Genomic DNA, 19,867 nt, shown 5'->3' on the forward strand with positions numbered 1-19,867 from the left:
AGTAAGGGACAGATCGTTATGTATGTATTATATAATAGGTTAGTCTTTAAGGTAGTTCTGTTCTTAAATTCATGACAATGAAGAATGGTAAATTTAACCAAGAGAGAAAAAGAGTAGAGGAAAGCCCAGCGCTGTATTTGTCTGCATACTTTACTGTCAGTGAGAGAGACACACGGCCAGCGTCAGCGTTCCCTTTACTGTCACAGAGTGACATTGTGAAGGTTGGAAGCTTTGGTGCAGAGCGAGCAAAGGAGAATGGGACAGGAAGCAAAGAGATCAACTTTAATGAGACGAAAGAAAAAAACAGACACACTCCCCAGGCAGCTGAGCAATCACACACACACACACACACACACACACATTGTTTACATAAACAAATAGCAACTCCAGCATCGGCTGCAGCATCCACCTGAGTAATGAAGGCTTCATTCAACAACCAAACACCATCAGATGTGAACCTGAGAACATTATATAGTCAGTGTTTACTAAACAGCAAGAAAGCAGCACATAATCTGATGATTATGCAGTTTCTACTTATTTGAAAGATGCAAAAAGGTGAATTCATTAAATATTTAAGATTGCTTTCATACCTGTGTATGAATGACAGTCGTAGCCGCTTATTAGTTTGAAGCCGTTGGTTTGGCATTTGGCTGTTGCCGTCTTGGTTTTTTGAAACTGTACAAACACAAAGTGGATCTGCACACTATGTACACACATACAGCAGCAACTTGTCAATCAAAACGTAGCCAAGCACTGAAACATTAGATACTAGTATGTACTGCAGTCTGTGTTGCTTGTTATGACACAATAATACAATATGACTACCTTTACTGCATGAAGAGAGCTTGAAGCTACTGAGAACAGACGTTCACTGAGGCCATAATTCAAGTGACATGTAGGATATCACCTGCTTGGCTGTCAGCACATCCAAAGCTATGTGCCTGACTACATTGGGAATCCCCTCTCTCTGACATTATATAGATCCAAGAATGAAAAATGGCTCTCATAGGTTTAGCAGTGCTGATGGACACATAAACAGATGAGGTCAGCCACGAGGCTCCATGGATGATGTTGATGTTTGCGGAGGACACTGTGATCTGTACTGAGAGTAGGGAGCAGGTGGAAGAGAGCCTGGAGAGGTAGAGGTATGCTCTGGAGAAAATAGGAATGAAAGGACAGAATACATGTGCAAGGAGTGGAGGTGGTGAAGGTAGATGAGTTTAAACACTTGAGGGTCAACCTGACATTACCACAAAGAAATAGGCAGCAGTCAAGAGAGGTGAAGACACGGGTGCAGGTAGGGTGGAGTGGGTGTCAGAGGTGATTTGTGATAGAAGGACAGCAGCAAGAGTGAAAGGAAGGGATTAGAAGATGCTAGTGAGACCTGCTGTGAGGTATGGTTTGGGAGACGGTGGAACTGACAAAAAGACAGAGCACGGAGCTAGCAGTTACAGAGTTGATGATACGTAGACGGTCACCAGCCTGATTAATAATTAGTACATCAGAGTGACAGCTCAGGTTGAGCAATTTGGAGACAAAGTTAGAGAGGTGAGATGAGATGGTTGGGACACGTGCGGAGGAGGGACGGTGTATATGATGGGCAAAGGATGCTGAAGATGGAGCTACCAGGCAGAAGAAGAGAAGACTCATGGATGTATTGAAGGAGGACGTGCAGAGGTAAATGATAAATGGCCTGTATTTATATAGCGCTTTACTAGTCCCTAAGGACCCCAAAGCGCTTTACATATCCAGTCATCCACCCATTCACGCACACATTCACACACTGGTGATGGCAGCTACATTGTAGCCACAGCCACCCTGGGGCGCACTGACAGAGGCGAGGCTGCCGGACACTGGCGCCACCGGGCCCTCTGACCACCACCAGCAGGCAACGGGTGAAGTGTCTTGCCCAAGGACACAACGACCGAGACTGTCCGAGCCGGGGCTCGAACCGGCAACCTTCCGATTACAAGGCGAACTCCCAACTCTTGAGCCACGATCGTTGGTGTGACAGTAGACAACACTAAGGACAGGACGAGATGGAGGCAAATGATTCAATGTGGCAACTCTTAAAGGGACCAGTCGAAAGGAAAAGGAGGAAGAAAAGGAGAAGACGACGAAAGCAAAAACAATTTCATTTCATTTGGTTTTTTGACCTCACATGAATGTTTCTCGGGGGACACCATGAAGTACAACATGGATTTCTTTTTACTAATCATCAATTCCTCTCACGTTTCTCCTCTTTTTAATAAGTGTCTCTAACCCATGCTTTCAGTTCATCCTCATTGATTTGGAGCTTCCACCTTGTCTCTTGATACCTGACACTAATTAGATTTTGCTAATGACATTAACCCTGTGGATTAATACTTTTTCAAACCTACACTTAATTTTCCTTGCCAATCACATCAGTCAGGCTCATCCAGTCTTCTGCTTTTTGTTGGATTTTTTCATCACTGAACTGTCACCTCTTTAATTTTCCCAGTATTAGTAGTAGAATGAGTGTGCACACATATGCACAAATGAAACATATTAAACAAAGTGCAGTCAAATATCCTCCATGCTTCTTTCACATCCTTTACTTGACTTTTCCATGCATCTCTTGGAAAGTGATTATTTGGGTGAACTGGAAAAGGTGAGTAGTCCTTCATGAAACAGATCCATACACTCAGCATCACACCTCGGTAATAGGGCTCAGGGGAATGTGAGTGCACAAAAACAAGCTACTGTTACACCTGGGATAGCATTAGAGCAAGTGTTGATTGTGTGCCACGCTGTCGTGTGGAAAACAATGTTTAATATCTAGAAATAGGAAAATCCTCACGTATGCATCGCGAGGGATCGTCTGTGCTGTTTCCAACCATCAGCAACATTTGTGCCATAAAGCCACCAATATCTATACTGAAATTATGAAATATTCCTGTTGATAATGCATAATCTTCTGGAATGAGTCATCCAATACTGTGCAGTATTACTCTATGATTAACTCATGCCTCCTACACAAACACAGCTGACTTCCTTTTTTTTATTTTTGGCGACTTTCACGTATCTGAGTTTAAGGATTTGATGTTCCCAACTTCAAGGACCTTTTGTGTAGCCAATCTTTGTGTGATGTTCAGGTTCCAGCCTAGATCCTGAGGACATGTCAAATGGTAAATAACTGTGAGAGAACAGTAAATCATAAAACAGCAACTCGAAGATAAAAATGCAATCGGTGTAACACAATATGTGCAGGTAGTTACAGAAAGCATGGATGGAAGTGGAAGTGGGCACATACTGAAGATATAAAGATATGCAGTACACACCGGTCACCCCGATGCTCAGTGCAGTCAAAGCAAACGTCTCTAAAAGGAAATCATTCACAGTATAACACGGGTCCCCTCTCACCTCAAAACACACTAAAAATAGCTCCATAATTCTTCATGTTTGAGTCATATCTTGCAAAATATAATGCAAATATTTACGCAGCAAAACCAATCAGTTCGTGCTATTTGAAATATTAATTTTTATAGAAAATTCATATGGATCAAAATATTAGTTATAAGTCTACTGCTATAGCTAACAATCTGCACACACACACACACACGTACACACGTTTTATATATGTATATATATACACACACACACACACACACACACACACACTTTTTATATATCCATTGTGCATTTTTACAAAAAGGAATCTCGACTACAGGAAAACAAACGTGCTGAGGAGAGTTGCTACTTCCAGCTGACGTCACTGTAATTTCCTAATTTTAGCTCTTCTTCCTTCACCACGCTCCCCTGGTATGAATGTTAACCAACTTCAGTAACTTCCTGAAAACCTAATGAAAAGAGGTTTTGTTTCCTAGAGATTTAAAGTATTTTTTATAAATGCATATTATTAAACACACAGATTTTACACTGACGACAGACATAATAAGGAAATAATGATCATAATTAGCATGAGATTCTGCGCCATTAGGAGTGTAATTGATCTCACAGTCATTTACCTGAGAGGCTAATAAGCATGCTCACTGACCTTAACGCACTCTGACACAATCTTCACTGAGAAAGCATTCATAATGTAAGCTGAGGGTTTTGTGTGCCTCCCGTTTCCACCTTCTGCTTTCTCTTCTCATTCAAGGTGACCTTGAAACCTTGAATTTTAAGTGGGGGTGACCCAAACCTAAGGGATCCCTTTTAAATGTCGCTTTTAAAAATAATTCTATACTATATCTTGTAAGGGATCTGTCGACTCCTGTTCATTGGTGGTAATGTTAATGCTAATAGTAATAACTGTCACTCATATTTTGGTGTTTCCTGTCTTTAAACAGACATTCGATTTTGGCACGAGACTGATTTAGTTTTAGTCTTTTGGAGAAAACCTGCATTTGCTCTGGTCACATACTAAAAGCATCTAGGCTAGCTTTATCTGTGACATTTTAGATATCTGACAGAAACTAATGCTAAAGTTGAATCCACTTTACTTGCAATATACTTTAAATATTAGAGCAACATTAGATTTTTAAATTCTTCATTGTTAGGGATGTGAATTGATAGAATTTAGAGATTCCAGTTCCATTATCAATATTACTTATTCAATTCAATTCAATTCAATTTTATTTATACAGCACCAAATCACAACAACAGTCGCCTCAAGGTGCTTTATATTGTAAAGTAGACCCTACAATGATACACAGAGAGAAAAACCCAACAATCATATGACCCCCTATCAGCAAGCACTTTGGCGACAGTGGGAAGGAAAAACTCCCTTTTAACAGGAAGAAACCTCCGGCAGAACCAGGCTCAGGGAGGGGCGGGGCCATCTGCGACCGGTTGGGGTGAGAGAAGGAAAACAGGATAACAGACAATCAGCAGACAATCAATCTGATTGGTTCTCACTGGCTCCACTTTGAGAGTCTCCACCATCGCTAGGCAACATATCAAATACAGAAAGTAATTCATCACGAATCTCATTTCATTACTTTCCCATTTCTCCATAAAACGACCTGAACACATTGTCTCAAAATTACCATTTAACAATATAAACCTTTAAGCTACAGATGCACAACACAAATCCCTAACGACACACATATGATCTTTCTCTTAGTATTTAGGTATGAAGACAAAGCTGACACCACAAAGCAAAGATAAAAACCAGCACAGTGAGAGTTTGACACGATCATCACGGTGATTCTAGAAACAGAGGCTGGAGCCTGAGAGCTCGTCTGCCCTTGTTGAAGTTCAGGGTCTGGCTGCTGAGCTGGGATCAGCAGACACTCAGTCTTGGCTAGCTTAGCATTAGCATGTTTTCCGTACATGTGTTTGCACAGAGCCAAAGTCGTGTTAGCAGCATAACGCAGTTGTTTCTATCCTTGATGCGACTTCGTGCTCTCATCCTTTTGTGCAATAAGAATCAAAGTGACGTCCCGGTCCACGCTGTAGACTGTGACACTATTTTCAGCCTCTGGCACACAAACGGAAATCAGCTGATTGCAGCACAAGTGCAAGTGGAACCGAGTATATATGTTAAACAGATCTTCGATCTTTCACTGAAACTTATACTAATCAGGAGCTGTAGTGTGCAGCTCTGCAGATGTTGTAGGACACTAGGACCAGATTTCATTAGTGGAGTAAATTAAGTGAGGTTGCAATCACAAAAATGCTCTGATGGGAGTAAAAAGTTCTGCAGATGATCTACTAACAATATGCTAATTTACAAAGACTCAGTCCATTTAAATAATGCCAGCATTCTACCGGGAGCACCGTAAATTAGCAGATCCCAAAATCAGCAAGTTGAAGAGGGTGCAAGTAGCCCACTAACCAAAATAACACAGTGTAAGTGCTGGAACTGTGGACAGCATGGTGACTCAGATCAATGAGAGGCAGCTGAATGACAATAAGTTTTTGATAATCTTCCATTCAAATTTAACGCAGACAGTGTGCGGTCTGGTAGGTTGTGGCAACAGTTCTCTGTAAAAAGCAGACGCATTCTGCTAAACATCTCGTATCAGGACTCTGCTTTGCCTCAGCTCAGACAGTCAGTTTAGTTAAGATCTGCTCTGTTTTCATCCAAATACTAGTACAATACAATACAAATACTAGTGTTCTTGAAGACTGGAAATATGTCGTGCACGGCTCTAAAAATGCAGGGTGAAGAGCTACAACACACAGCCAGAGCTTGGGCACGATCCTCACACCTTTGAGCGATCCACCAGTGCTGATTACACACTTGTTTTGACAGCCTCTCCTCTCATTCCAAGTAAATTAACACTCCTAAGCAGCAACTATCACAACCAAGTGGGACACAAAATAACACACGCTTCTTCTTTCTTTTCTTTTTACCCTAAATTCAGGACAATTTTTACAAACTTGCGTGCTGCAAATCAAAATAAAGCACATTTGCATGATCTGATCAAACAGTGAAACTCCTACAAAAGCAAATACGATAAGTCCAACTACAAAAATACATCACAAACATGATGCTGACATTAACCTTTTAATGCCATGAGACAGTTTTGTGCTGACACATACTGTTAGTAAGTAGTTCACAGTCCTAAGACTAGTAAGAAAAAAATAATAATAATAATTTTTCCATTTGTAGGTTTTGAATATTTCTGTTTGGCTTTTAATTGTTAAAGAAAATAAAATGGAACCAATTTTGTTATATTTATTGTCTTAAAAGAATTCCAAATGTTTAAAAAAATGATTTCATTAGTGAAATTAAGATGCATGTGACTCTCTATTTTCTTTTCATGGAGACTTCAGTAGCTATAAATGACCTTATTAGCATAATTTGTTCATGGGAATATAAATCACTGCTTGAGACTCCCTGACAAGTGTGAAGTCAGTAGACTGTGCCTCTGCAGAGCTCTGTTTGACCTTGGAGCACACTGTACCTCATGCCTTTTGTGGAGCGATTATGGAAGTTTTGCAGCAGCTGCGGGATGCCCAGCATGGCCTCGAACATCACGGCCAGCGAACCCAAAGTCTCCACAAACACCGCGGAGTCCAGCAGCAGCAGGGTGATGACTGCACACACGACGGTGAAGCCGAAGCAGAAGAGGAGGTAGTCCTCAAAGGCGCTCCACTTCCAGAAGTAATGCAAGTTCAGGTCTATAATCGGGAGATACAAACGCAGACAAAAACATTCACTGGTAATCGATGGTTTTTGGACTCTAGTCAAATATGAAAGAAACGGGTGACGAGAGGAGAACAGAGAAAATGAAAGATTACGAAAAAGAGTCAGAAACAGAACAGAAAGCAGAGATGATGAAACAGAGATATATGTAAGTGCGTGTGTGGCTGCTGAAGGGTAACCATATGCTTACGCTATGTGAGGATGGGAAAAGACGAGTGATTGAGACAGGTGCAAAAACGGAGGACAAATGAGGACATTTCATTACAGGATGCATAGAATTCTGCAAAGATGGCACTCTAAAATCAATACTGAGCACATGCATATGTGAAGGGAACAAAGAAAAATGAGATGCTCAAAAGCTTTAACATTTCTATTACTTTGGAATAAATTGGCCTTTAGCAAGGCTGAGCTATACATTTAAGTTTATTACCTTTAAACCTTTTCACTGACACAAGCGTATTTATCATGTGTGCCGTTACAATTCGGACCACAGCTTTTGTTAGCTTGCAGAAACATTAAAGAAAAAGTGAGTCAGTGTGACTGTGAAGTAAAACTGAACAAACACGAGAACAGTCACACTGTGATCTATCCGTTTGTGTAACAGCGACTCCTCCACATGCTTCAGAAGGAAATCTCATGAGCAGGAACATTAGGCTCACTACAGCTGAATTCCCATCAACCATCAGCTATCTTATCAGTGGACCATTATATGAGATGATGGACAATCTCTCATTGCGTATGTATGACCATGGAGCCGTGGAAAACCGGCTGACATCAGCTAGAGGGGATTGATGGCTAAATAAGAGCGCATTAGTTAGTGTGGAGACTGGAGCACGCCGCGTGCTGTGAAGCACCTGACCTCTCCACCTGAGGCAGATACTTTTCAGACATCCAAGTACACACGCTCCATTTTCATGAGCAAAAATAGGGGCGTGTCTACTTGTACGAACATTTGCACGCACAAATTCAACACAGTCAAAAGTCAGCAGCAGGTGAGATGCAGGTGATTTTGGACTCACAAACTGACGTTTCTGTGTCAGCTGATGTGTTTTACTTGCATGGTTTGAATGATGCGTCTGTGGTCTATCCTGGTGTCTACTGTGATCCACTTGATGAACAGAAAACAATCATTAAGAAAACGTCAGAAACACAGATGTCTTCAAACTGCATTTTGGTTCAACCAAGACGGTAAAATACAGATATTACATTCAAAATGACACAAAAGAAGAAGGAGGATCTATTTTTTGTCAATTTCATTCCAAATTAATCAATTCATCTTTTAAGAACTAATTAATCCAGACTAAGATTTAAGGTGGAATTAATAATTTAGTTTGCTGTCAGCTAAATTAAAAATGAATCATTTCAATTCAGTTTCATTTACATATGCAAACATCCCAGCAGACACACTCCAGCCCTACACTATCAAATCAAATAAGAGAAAACAATGGAAGAAATCTCAGGAAGATCAACAGACATCAGTCCTGATTCCAGCTAAAAAGATCGAAGCAAAACAATTAGAGACAGTAATCCCATAAGGAAAGAAACGATCGCAGACTCACAACATTCATTAGAAACTTATTAAAGGTATTAAATTGCATTTTCTTTACTTGTGTCAGATGAATAGATGAAACATGCTGACTGACAAACTTATTGTTACAATTCAAACACAGCATGTTTCTGTTACTACAATAAGCTGATATTTGTACTCTTACTGTGTCCTTAATCAGGCAGTACAAGTGGAGTCAAATGTATACACATGTACAAAAGTTATATGATAACTTTTTTCTGAAATATTAAACAACACAAGTCTATTAGTGGCTTTTATTTTTTCATAGTTTATTAAAAATCTCATCCTGACGTGTTTCCATCTCACATTCAGTGGAAACACTTCACACTGCAGTGGCTCCTTTCAGACAAGCTGAACTGTTTGGTGTTTGTGGGTTTGGCTGGACCATCACTACCTTCCTCACCATCTTCCACACATGCCACATTTGCTGAATGTCCTCATTCCCAAAATGAAATTCAGCACACATTGCAGATGCATGAGTGGTCAGAATGGGACTTCCAGGAACTGAGCTAATGAGAACCAAAATGCTGGAAGCTGGATTTTTATGTGTGGAATCGCAGAACTTTCTGATCGCACCCTGACGACGGTTTTGCACGACTCTTGCTTTTCTTGGCGGCGGTGACAAAGATACAGGAGTCAATGTTTCTGTGTCGCTCAGAGAGAAATGTTTCCAGCTTTAAGCGCTCCTCCATCTGAACAGGGACTTTTCTATTTCTAACAGCACACGTGATACATACGTGTGGTCGCACAGAATAAGCACGCACATGCGTCAAACACCTGACTGGGACATTTTTCATTTCACTCCGGTAAGCTGCATCTGCTGCGGTGTCTTGGGACACACAGAATGAGACGTGTTGCAACAAGTGCTGCATTGCATGTTTGCGGCAAACAAACAAAAATGACCAACAAACACCCATAGCTGACACGCATATGCTTCTCAGCTTTCTTACACACATGCGACGGGACAAATATCGCCTCTCTGGACAGACTTGTGTCTTTCATCACAAACTATGAGATGAACAGAAACTAGAAAGTTTTTAACAAACTGTTCGTGAGTTCCTCTACCTCAACCATCAAAGCCGATATCCAGATGAAATAGAATTTCTAAATGCCAAGCAGATCGTTATAATTGACACCATTAAATCTGTCAATAATATCTTTAAGAACGCCAGCAGGCCCATTTCCCTGTTAGCTTTAACTAAGACTAAAATATCCCTTTTTAAATCAATAAATCAAGTTGGGAGTGAACAAGTAAACAGTCCATCCTCTCCTAAAGAAGACTAATCCAATATAATAATATAATAATAGCATATGTGATGTTTTTTTGGACCTTACAGGATGCAGCACTGAGATCAGGGTCTTGTATTATCGTTGGGTCTTTAACTTACAATACAAAACGCCTTGAGGCGACTGCTGTCGTGATTTGCACCTATAAAACATTAATTAACTGTCCGATTTTCATCTGAAGGACTTCTCTAAATGGGTTGAAGTCTAATCAGGCTTTTAAGTCTTTTCAACACTTTGGTGATTGGATCTGTATTTACTCCACGTGCGCCCTTGCTTCTATAATATGTTAAGTAAGACCACTTTAATAATGAATCAGTCAGATGTACCTAAAGCTGAAGCCCACCACTGAAAACTGTGTAATATCTTCAGTGCGCTTTGCTCTCACAAAACTTTGTCAACCTGAAAATAAACCAGGAAGTGCAACTTGATAAAGTTTGGCATCATGCTGAAAACCACATGTAAGAAATAAATTAGACCTGCAGGTCAAATCTGCTGTCACAGACTTCAGGCTAAGATTGACGTAAACTGTTCCTTTCTTTAATGACCTTGAGAAGGTGACTCAGGTTACTATTACGCCCAAAGTGAACTATCTGCAATCTGTTATGGGCTGCAAGAAGCTGGAGTTACAGCCGGACTGAAACTTGGAACAGCCTTCCTCTTCCAACGGGGTCTTCCCCCTCACCTGAAAAACCTCCTTTTACTTTCAGATTAGTCCCAGTTTCAAGCTTATCTGTTATTTACAATATTAAAGACCCCTGTTGATTGGCAAATAGCGTCTTAATTGTTTTAACTGGGTTAATTTGTTGTTTTAATTACTTCTTAATAGCTTAATTTCTTTGGACTGTTGTCTGATTTTGTGCTGTGTTTCAACGCTCCACACGAATAAACAGAGCTGACTTGAGCTACCGCAGCCACCGGCGTTTGGCAGAGGGAGGCTGAAGTGCCAGGAAGTTTGGCCTTTATCACGAAATTAAACGCTGCTTCATTTCTTTAAGAATGAGGCCAAGGTGCTGAAGTATTGAGACGCTGACATCAGCACCAGTGAGAGTAGTGAAAATCACTCTCACTTCTCTGTGTGCGGCACTCCTTTCTGAGCCTCTCACACGTTACATTTTCAATTTTTGAGCTCAGCTTAACCTTTCTTCTGCTTATCTGCAGCAGACACACACCAAGATGCCAAAAAATGTTCTTCTCTTGTTCTCTTCCTGAGAGCTGCAATCTATTTTCATACATTAAGCAACACGCCGACTTCCCCTTCTTTATCCCTGCACCCCCCTCTCTCTTTTGTAAAGCCTTTAAAAAGTACAACCAAGAGAGAAGACGACGTCTTTTATGGAGTCACTTCTATTATCCTCCTGCACCGTTCTCTGACCACTTCACCTTTTCCCTCACGATATTGGAATCCTTTCATCGGGAAAGGCAAGTGACCGCCTTTCTCAAAGAGCTCCCTCCTTGTCTGGTGTGCGTCAAGACCAGAGGCACACTTCAAACACCCCAGAGACGCCGAAGTGCCGGGAGGTGAGGAGGCACTCTTCCTTGACACAGAGTCTTTGTTTACACAAAGGTCAATGGAGATAAGACAATTCAATGACGAAAAGGACCAAGGAAGCAGCCCCAAACATGTCGATACCTGTGTGCGACGTTATTCTGGGAGGATGTGTCTCAGCAGGAGGAGCTACAGGGTAGAACTCCAGACATTATTTCAATGGCTGTTTGATGCAGGCTGCACTGAGGCTGGAAAAGATGATTAGAGATGGAAGCATGGATAGAGAACTGGAGAAGGTGCCTGAGTCAAAGGGAAAGTAGTCCCGAGATATAAAACAGAGAGGCTAAACTAATTTCCCATCAGGCTTAGCAGAGAGAGAGAGAGAGAGAGCGAGCAGCGTGGAACCAAGAGCAGAGACAGAGATGAGAATCGACACTGACAGCTAGAGAGCTTTGAGATGTGCCGACTCAGCACTGTCAGTCTGCGTGTACAACGACTTAGCTCTGTGGAGTCTGCTCTGTGTATTTTAAGATGTGTGAAAGTTGCTGTTTGACATCTGTTGTAGGCTGTCTTGTTCGCCGCTCGGCTCGCTGGCCTAATCTGCGGATGGATGTGACTTCTTGTGGGACGTGTTGGATGGGATGGACTTTTGAGATCGCTGTAATGGGTAAAAACTGTTTAGATAACGCAGGCAATGCGAGCAACTAACTTCCTCACCGTATGCTAATCCAATCCAGACGCTGTGGTCGGCGGCCATGTCAGAATCTATGGACTGAGCTGCAGCCTGGTTTTGCCTCTTCAACACAGCTCCACAGAAAACTGACAGCACGAGGAACAGACACGCCTCCTTGATAGGTTTTAATGGGGGCGCTGCAGGAGCTCTGCAATCATTTGGATGGGCAGAAAATCACTGAACCGTTGGAACGCTCGCTCTCTCTCCAACAGACTGAAAAACCACATAAAGGGGGCGCAGGGGTGGGGGCGGGGGGGTCTTGTTTTCCCAGCTAAAACGCAGCTCGGTTCACCAACTGAACAGGACTGAGGGAAGAGAGACAGTAAAGGGGCCAGTGCTCTGCCAGCTCTCTGAATAATGCAAATGTCCACTCATTAGGATATAGTGAGAATGTAAAACACACTGGGTCTCTCTCTTTCTCTCTCTCTCTCACACACACACACACACACACCTACAAACATAAGTAAATAAATAAACTGCCTTCCCAGTAGATTACTGTCTTGAACTTGTTTAAATTTTGCTCACAATGGATGAACTTCGCTGCACAACAGCCTGTTGTCAAACTTTTACTGTATTTATTGAGTCGAGTAACAGTCACACTAACTGAGATGAAGATCACAGATTATAAAATCTATTTAAAATTCATTTTAACTTGAGCACAGAACAATTCACAGTCAAAAAAAGTAATAAAAAGCAGAATATAAAAAGGAAGCAGCGATCACCATAATTTGAAATGACTCCAGATATTACCAGTAATGTTTCATATGGACCCTCATCCACATCAACAGCTTCATTTCACCTTCCTTTTTTTAACACACTTGAAACTCTTCTTAGTGAAGAACAGTTCTGAGATGCAATAGTACAGAAGAGTGGGCAACTGTTTGGAGAATGGACTCTCTGAACTAGCTATGCATTACAAGAGTTATCTGTGGTAATAAAAGTGGCAATTTCTGTGAAATATTAGGTGATTTTCTGAAGAACGTTACTATCCGTGCTCAGTCATTCAAAACAGAAAACATTCGACCCTTTAGGATGGGTCCTTAATTGACGTTTTCCAAGTAAACATGTTTTTGCTCCGACTATGTGGGACACGTAAAAAATGTGAGACACATGTCTTAAAACCTCACAACAACAACGAAACCTTACAAACTGAAATTAAATTATGATAAATATAATAAACAACGAAGCAGCGTAAGTTGTGAAAATGCCATTAAGGTCGCTTTCATTAGGGGAAAGCACGATTACTTAACAGAGTGCTTCAGGCTGGTCCTTTAAAGGAAAAGAGGTTAAATCTCATCATCGTACATCACGGAGGGAATTCTCAGTGTCCACTGCAATTAATGCATTCGTTTTAATTTCCATTAGCATCCGTGTCTGTTTGCCCGAGGGCTTTGGGGTATATTTTATGTTTTGTTTTAATTTCAATTTGTTTTCTGTTGCAGCATCTTTTCACTTTACATTTTATACGGTTTTCTATCTGTTGCTTCAGTGCCCAATTTACTGTAAGTATGTCTTCTATTTTAATCTTTTATGTCCAGCACATTAATAAAATAATTTGTTCTATAATCCCACGAAGCACAGCGGTAAAGTCTCTCATCCCCGCATGGCCACATCTGGCAAAGCAAAAAAGCCTGTGTGCATCTTTTTATAAATATCTACTCACAGAAAGAACAGCCACACAAATTTGCATAATGTTCTGCGTATTATCAAAGTCATTCATGCAAAAACATCCAAGTAATGCATTCAGCAGTCGGTAGTTTACAGTGGCTTGCCTGAATGCCTAAGGCTAAGGCGTTGTGAGCCTTTTAACAGAGGCTTTATGAAGGAAAATGTTTTTAAAAAGGTGCTATAAGCTGAAAGGCTGAAAGGTAAGAGAGTCACTTGGGTTCACACTTTTGAATCTCTCCATTTCACTGGGTTGAGAGAATCATCTGGCACTCTTACTTGAACCTGAGATTACTTGGCTGGAAAAGCAATCAGTCCAGGGAAAGCCATAAGATGGCTAATGATAGCCAATCAAATCTATGGGCTGGAATATCATTGCCTCCAAGCTGTCGTCAAAATGTGAACACTGGCATTAAGCAACTGGTTTCAGAAAACTGAATCTATTCCCTCATGGAAATCGGTCATAGTGGAATATCTAAACCGAGTGGAACAAACTGACGATTCTTCCTGAAATAAAGCAACATAAGAACAACAGCTGACTTACCACATGTGACCGCATGGCCATAAAATTAAGAGTCCACATCTCTACCTTTGTGTTAGGTGAGGGTGCTGCCTTAAGCATGAAGGGTGCAAAACATACCCACCAACAATCAATGAACCCCCCACACTATTACGTGGTACATTCTCAAATCAGGCATCACTAGACCTGGAAGGTTAAAGAGCACTTAACGTCTGATGGGACTGTGTTGGACTTTTCAGTTTCCAAATCCACCACCAAGCAGCTGTTCCTGTGTGTGGATGTGAGTGTGTGCAAAAGATAATACAAGTTGTACTCCGGGGTGAAGGGTCAAAGAACAAAGGTCAGACTTTTTCTTTGTACAACAGAGATTAGCAATGCTAATGTTAGCAGCCAGTGCTAACAGTCCAGGAAGCTGAAAGACCAACTTTCTTCATAAGGAGGTTGGATCGCAGGTGATACCTTTTTGGACAATTACCTTTTGTTTTTTTCATTTTGCCTCTGCTCACCACCACAGCAGGTATTACATTAAAAATTAAGATGTGATACAACTGGAGCTTTCACTAAAGGGATTTAATAAAAATATTTCCTAAAAATGAATAAACAGTTAATGCAATATACCATGATGTTACTATTACCATTTAAATGATTTATTCTACAGTGTAATCTTACAAAGATCCAGATGTTACCTTTTATTTACAGTCTTTTTGGCTACTGGCTAAAATAAGGAGCTAAAAGTCTTTTCTTTGTGGTTTTTAGCAAACAGTCATTTGTCAACTGCATTTTTGCTGCAGTAGCACTTTTCTGAAGGTGGGAGGCTTTGACCTTGCTGTGATCCATGACTGATTTTTCCACTAGTGATTGTTTTTACACTCCATGTATGTGTGTGTGTGTGTGTGTGTGTGTGTGTGTGTGTGTGTTCTCTTTAACCTTTTGGCTGAGATGAGGACTAACTAATGAGCTCTATTAGCATTAATAACTCACAGCAACATAAAAGAGTAATTTTAAGAGCTTCATATCAAAGCATGTGCTCCTTCACTAACATGCTTCCCACTACACTTGTGCAGAGAGTCGCTTCTTCCTGCAACTTCTATTTCAGCTTTAGGGCCACTCACAGTTTTAACGTACTGTCAAACTCTCATGTCCTCTCCACAATCCAGTTTACTATTCACTCTTACACTAGTTCCTTTGTCAGTCTCCTTCCCTGAAAGTCAACGGACGGCTTCCGCCTGCAGCTCTGAGATAAACAAGAGTGAGTCAGTCAGCTGTGCACGCTGTGCTCACAAACGATGACCCCCATCTACACAGGTCGGCTTTGTTTCACAGGCTCTTGCAAGACTGAGGTGCACGTCAAAATGTTTGTGTTTGTGCGATTATTTCATTGTATTCAGTTCAACATAACGAGCCTTAGCACAATAAGTACGAGTACATTTAAAATGAAATGAAATTATATACAGTCTGCTCGGATAAAGTCAGATATCAGAGATATTGTAAGATAGAAGCGGTACGTCGCAGCTAAACTGTGCAACCAACCTCAAGTCACAAGGAACACTTGGCACGTGTTTCCATGTTTCTTATTCTCCCTCAGTCCTTCTGTATTTCTCTGTAAAATCCATTAAGCAGAGAAACTCAAAGATTAAAATCCTTTTTTGCTGCCACTGTCCTTCATTTGCCCCAACAGCAGCTGCATAATCCTCTATATCTTGCCTTGCATGCCCGTTCAATCTGTAAATGTCTTCAACCTTTTTGAGATTCCCAAATTTGGGTGAGTCTGAGGGTAGTTTGGCCTCGAGACACTTCAGCGTGTTCACTTTTAAGTTGGTTTTTTTTGCTTAGAATTTGCTGTCTGCAGCAAAATGAAAGTATGACATTGGTTCAAATTAAGTGCTGTTGTTCTTGTGTTTCACATGTTCAGGCTGAGTGAGCAGCTGTGCTTTGTTACTGATGATGCCAGTTGATAAGCCGTCACCCTCTAATCCCAAACACCTAGGCCCGTTTCGAACATCACTGACATAAAAGATGAAAAGTCCTCAGTTTCTCCAAAGCAGTTATTTTTTATTCATTATTTTCTTCTCAGAAACTTTAAAGATAATAACAGATGGATCAGAGTCTGTTTTCAGCAGAGTCTGTTTTCAGCAGGAGCAACATCAGGTGATTCAGATGAAGCAAAACATCCGCGGCCTCACTTCTATTTTTCTGCAGACTGGCACTTTCAGCCAGCGCTGGCAGCTCATGCTGTCAGAGAACCACGAGCCTGAGCTGTGAGTACTTGTTTGATACATCAGAGCACAGAGCTGACACTGAGCTGCAAAGTCCAGCAAAGTTGACTGCACTAATGCCCATTCATGCACCAGGATAAGTATGAGAATAATAACTGAATAATAATCTGTTGTTCTCGCTGCACTCAGCACACTGCATGAGAAGCGAAAACATATGTGTGAGTTTATGATTGTCTGATGTTCACGTACACCTGCTCCCAGTGCTGGACAGAGTAGGCCGTGTAATGTCCGGTTTGCTGCTGATGTTTGACAGGAATTCATTTGGACCAGGCACGCCGATGGGGCGACGGCCTGGTACCGGTCCGTGAGTCGTTTGGTGCCGGGCTGCGAGAGTTGAGGCTCGGGTGGGAAAATTTATGGTTTTCAGGGTTGTTATCGTTAACTCGGTTTCCCTGGGTCTTTTCCTGTGTTGTAGTCGTGTGTCTTATTTTGAAAGAAATATTTACACGTTACCATACCGACCAGAGAGCATTATGGGGCAGAGAGGAGGATGTTACTCTCAGTGTTGTTGGCGAATTTCAGGAGGACGCTGCTAATAAAGTTACACAGTTACACAGTGAATTCACGTTTATTATTATATTTACAAAATCCCACAGTTTTTGTCTCGGTCGTATCATTTTATTTTGTTGTATTTACCCGCCACACCTTAAAGGCCGGTCCATGAAAATATTGTCTGACATTAAACCGTCTGTGGAGCAAAACAGGTTGGGGACGGCTGATCTATCAGTTAAAATATTCAGGAGCTGCATTTTAGCAAATTATGTGGCATTTAGTAAGCGTCCGCCCTCCTTACCCATTTCTTTTATTACACATTACACCAAATATCTCTGCTTAAAAACTCTTCAGATTAAGGCAAAGCTATTAGACATTTTGAAGTGGATGTAGGCAGACAACAACATGAAAATGTCCTGGATCACTCAGGCTCCTTCCATTAGCTCCACAGCTCTAAGGCAGCTTCAAAAGGGCTGTGAAAGACTGGATAGTTGAATTCTCCAGGATGGAGAGTGTCTGACGGATGACAACCGGCGCTGAGGCCGAAGCACTGAAATGCTGTGACCTTGGTGCTGAGGATGAAGGAGTGGAGTGAAAGGAAGTGAGGAGGTGTGGTGTCAGTGGAGCACTCTACCCACTCTAATCCACGCTGCGAGAGCATGACAGACACAGAGAAGCATGAGATCAAATTAACTACACTTTGGCTCGGTTGTTCTCTCGTCCTATCTTGATGGTCTCTCGCAGACACACAAACACACACAGTGCAGCACATTTGTAGAACATAACCCACTTCCCCTTTTTTCTCCCAACTTTCTGCTGAACGCAGATTCACTCACACACAGACACTAATGCAGTCAAAGCTAAGCGTGTGTGTGAAGGTGATCTGGTCTGATAATAATCAGCTGTTGACCAGATGGAAGAATCAGGAGGTCCAGATAAGGAAAAAGGTACACACTGTTTATTAAAGGTTTACTAGGGCAGATACATTATCAATGGGAGGCTTTCTTTCTGTTCAGATAAGCAGGTGTTAATCAAAGATAAGCAGCAGTACTGTTCTTTGCTGCAGACCATTGGGTGTGACAAAAGCTCTCTTGACCAAACAACATGACCTTCATGGCAGAGATGTGCTACGTGGGCCATGTCTGTGTATTAGTCTAAGGGTTATGTTGAAAGAAGACCTCTTAATACTTTAATGCTGTGGTTTTTTTTATATATGGAGAGTCCTGGAGGGGAATAAAGCCTTAAGTGAACATATGATATACACAGATTGATTGCATTGATTTACTACCAGCATTACAAGGCAATGACTTCACAGCACTCGCAAAAGTAGAATGTATTGCCATTACAACATTATGTAATGTCATGTAATATTAAGCAACAGCATTAGGAGCGTTCATAAACCCCGTTAAACCCTCCCACATGTCTAAAAACTCTGATATGTTCACATTAGATAACTTTCTTTAAAAATACTGGAAAATATCAGACTCAACAGCTACACAAAAGCATTAAGGCTGGAGGACAACTTTTAGCTGATCCATGCAAATCTGTACCAATGATGCAAGAACAAACATGTTGGGATTCACATGCCTGCAAACCCAGGAAGCTGATACAGCGTGGTTAACGCTGTAAATTTTTGGACAGCTCTGCACATTCCCCGCTCGGTCACAGAGCTAGGAGTGAGGTCGTGCATGCCGTGACTGCGTGGATCACATAACGTGAGCAACAGCGACGAGAGCTCAGTCTACGTCACCGCCGCAACCCCCCTGCAACAGGAACACAGACCTGATGCATGAAAATATAATCAGGCATGTTTTGCAGTAGGCTGACAAATACAGCATTATATTTGTACAGCTGCACTTTTGTCAGAAGTACTTGATGTGTGCACGTCATCAGATGGAGTATACAATAAAAGTTTTATCATTTTATAAATGAATCCAAACACTCTCACAGCTTGTTCAAAGATGTAAAGGAATAAGAAGAATCCGTACCCGACAGTTTGATCTTCTGCCAGATGTGCATTCATGTTCAAAAGCAAAGAAATTTTAAAAAACAAATGTTTCCGATAACAACGGCGTGCGCCGACTAGAATTGGTACACGAGTTGGTAACTTTGGCGAGATACACAGGCCATCTGTATCCACAGTGTTACACACACACACACACACACACACACACACACACACACACACACAACCACGAGGTATAATTATCACATTACTCAGTCAGAGAGCACAATTACAAGCACAGCAGCAACATTAAGTCATTATTTCGCTGAGAAACATTGTTCAAAGATAGTGCCCATTGCAATTTAATGAGTGTTTATCTGCGGCTCTTGATACCAGGTGTCCACAGAACAGATGTTCTGCTATCTGCAGCAAACAACAGCAGATACGCCAAGTGCATAAAAAATGCACACTTATAAGCATGAAATTGTGTTATGTTCTTGTGTTTGCAGCCCTGATGTTGTCAATCAGAGCGAGGTTATCTGCTTCAGCTGGCTTTTTTAACATTTCTACACAGCAGAGAAACACACAGGTGACTACTGACTGACAAAGGATTATGCTAATTAGCTGAATGTGCAAACATAGTGCTTCATACGAACCCTGATGGACCTCAGCCGGCGGCGAAAAGATTGAAACTTTCCGCAAAAAAATCTTTTCAAAAGTCATCCACTCGACACGCTGTCAAACACTGATCTAAATTACAGGCGACGTGCATCGGT

General features: G+C 41.4%; 1 protein-coding gene across 3 annotated transcripts in view; it reads right to left on the minus strand.

The window, feature by feature from the left end:
- The window catches only part of si:dkey-246g23.2 (PQ-loop repeat-containing protein 1), a 54,691-nt gene that overhangs the window by 16,374 nt on the left and 18,450 nt on the right, over positions 1-19,867 (minus strand). The window contains exons 4-5 of one of the 3 annotated variants that reach the window (XM_025909333.1): positions 6,879-7,095; positions 1,892-3,341 (exon numbers count right to left, since the gene is read on the minus strand). In XM_025909333.1, coding sequence (XP_025765118.1) covers positions 3,236-3,341; positions 6,879-7,095 — 323 coding nt within the window. In that variant the 3' untranslated portion in view covers positions 1,892-3,235. Of the gene's footprint in view, positions 1-1,891; positions 3,342-6,878; positions 7,096-7,675; positions 8,229-19,867 lie in introns of those variants that run through there. The other 2 variants (XM_005471141.4, XM_025909332.1) reach the window with 2 other exon arrangements.

This window comes from Oreochromis niloticus, linkage group LG7 (assembly GCF_001858045.2).
Source record: "Oreochromis niloticus isolate F11D_XX linkage group LG7, O_niloticus_UMD_NMBU, whole genome shotgun sequence".
In the NCBI taxonomy this organism is placed as follows: Eukaryota; Metazoa; Chordata; class Actinopteri; order Cichliformes; family Cichlidae; genus Oreochromis; species Oreochromis niloticus.